The sequence below is a fragment of the Phalaenopsis equestris genome, unplaced genomic scaffold (genome assembly GCF_001263595.1).
Source record: "Phalaenopsis equestris unplaced genomic scaffold, ASM126359v1 Scaffold000064, whole genome shotgun sequence".
NCBI lineage: Eukaryota > Viridiplantae > Streptophyta > Magnoliopsida > Asparagales > Orchidaceae > Phalaenopsis > Phalaenopsis equestris.
Genome location: NW_018164506.1, coordinates 33,609 through 34,843, shown reverse-complemented (window position 1 = coordinate 34,843; position 1,235 = coordinate 33,609). Strand labels below are relative to the sequence as shown.

General features: G+C 39.4%; 1 protein-coding gene across 1 annotated transcript in view; it reads left to right on the top strand.

Moving 5' to 3' along the window:
* Positions 1 to 1,235, top strand: part of LOC110019609 — a gene marked incomplete at its 3' end in the record, with an annotated part of 41,772 nt that overhangs the window by 7,301 nt on the left and 33,236 nt on the right. The window contains exons 2-3 of the mRNA XM_020717343.1: positions 653 to 754; positions 1,113 to 1,233. Coding sequence (XP_020573002.1) covers positions 653 to 754; positions 1,113 to 1,233 — 223 coding nt within the window. The remainder of the gene's footprint in view (positions 1 to 652; positions 755 to 1,112; positions 1,234 to 1,235) is intronic.

Sequence of the window (1,235 nt, the reverse complement as noted above, 5' to 3'; positions counted from 1 at the left end):
TCACGAACAAAGAGCCGTTTTGACAACTCTAATCACGTAATCATAAGATGTTAAGGATTGAGACAAGATTTAAAAATTATTGTTTATATTAAAACATCATTTGAATCTAATTTAATAGTTATTATTCTATTTTCTTAATTAATACTTTTAATTGATTATAAATCTTTGTAGCCTTGTAGTCAGTTAATTTTTTTAAAAATACTACTAATTTGTTAATATATATATATAATTGATTAATTGTATTTCGAGTCAAAACGAGCCAAACACGAATGAACAAATCTTTATTCATGCTTATTCATGCTGTTTATATTCGGCTCATTAACTCAAAGAATGAGCAGAACACAAGAGCTTCTTAGCAAGCGAGCCCTTTTGACAGCTCTACTATGGGGAGGGTGATCCAAATAAACGGGCTCTAGGGGTGCAAGTTTTAATTAAAATTTCGGATTTAGTGAATAATTAAATAACAAAATGTTTGGTAATTGCAAATTAATCAAAATTAAGTTAAATAAATTTAATTTAAATCCCCAAATCTATCTCCCCCAACCTCGTGCTCGAAACCCTCGCCTGCGTCCTTCCCCTCTCTTGGTTTATAGCCCAGAACAATCGCCTTTCATTTTCTTACCGATACATCGCGATACAGTTGCGAGTTGAGCTAGCTGGGAAGGCAACGCGGGGATTGAAGCATACAAAGTCCTCGGAAACTCCCATCTTTCTTCTCCTTACGCTCAGCTTCTACCCGAAACCAGCGAGGAAGGTAACCCTTATCTTTCTCCACTTCATCCCAAACTCCTTCGTTCCCTTCAGCTTCACTAAATCCGGTTAATCTGTCTTCCATTGGGGTTTTCTAAATCCTGGATTTACGGCAGAACGGCGGAATAAAGATGTCTTTTTTGCTGTTTGGCAGGGTTTAGGTTAAAACAGACCTTTAATTCCGGTTATTTGATTCTTGTTTTAAGAAAAAAAGTAATGGCAGGGCTCCTAATTTAAGCAGTTTCGCGAAGCCCTCGCGGCCCGTTCGCCTTGAGCGCCGGTTCCGCCGTTCTCCTTCTATTCGCATTTTTCTCCTTTGCCATCAAGGCGGAAGATTGATCATTTCGTTCTGTTCAATGCAGTAGTTTCAGTGGGCAGCCGCCTCACTCATATCAACCAACTTCCTTCTCGATCTCGAGCCTTCGTTAAATCATTTTCTGCAATTGACGCGGCTGCCGCCTTCTTCCGTCGAAGCCGCTGGAGGC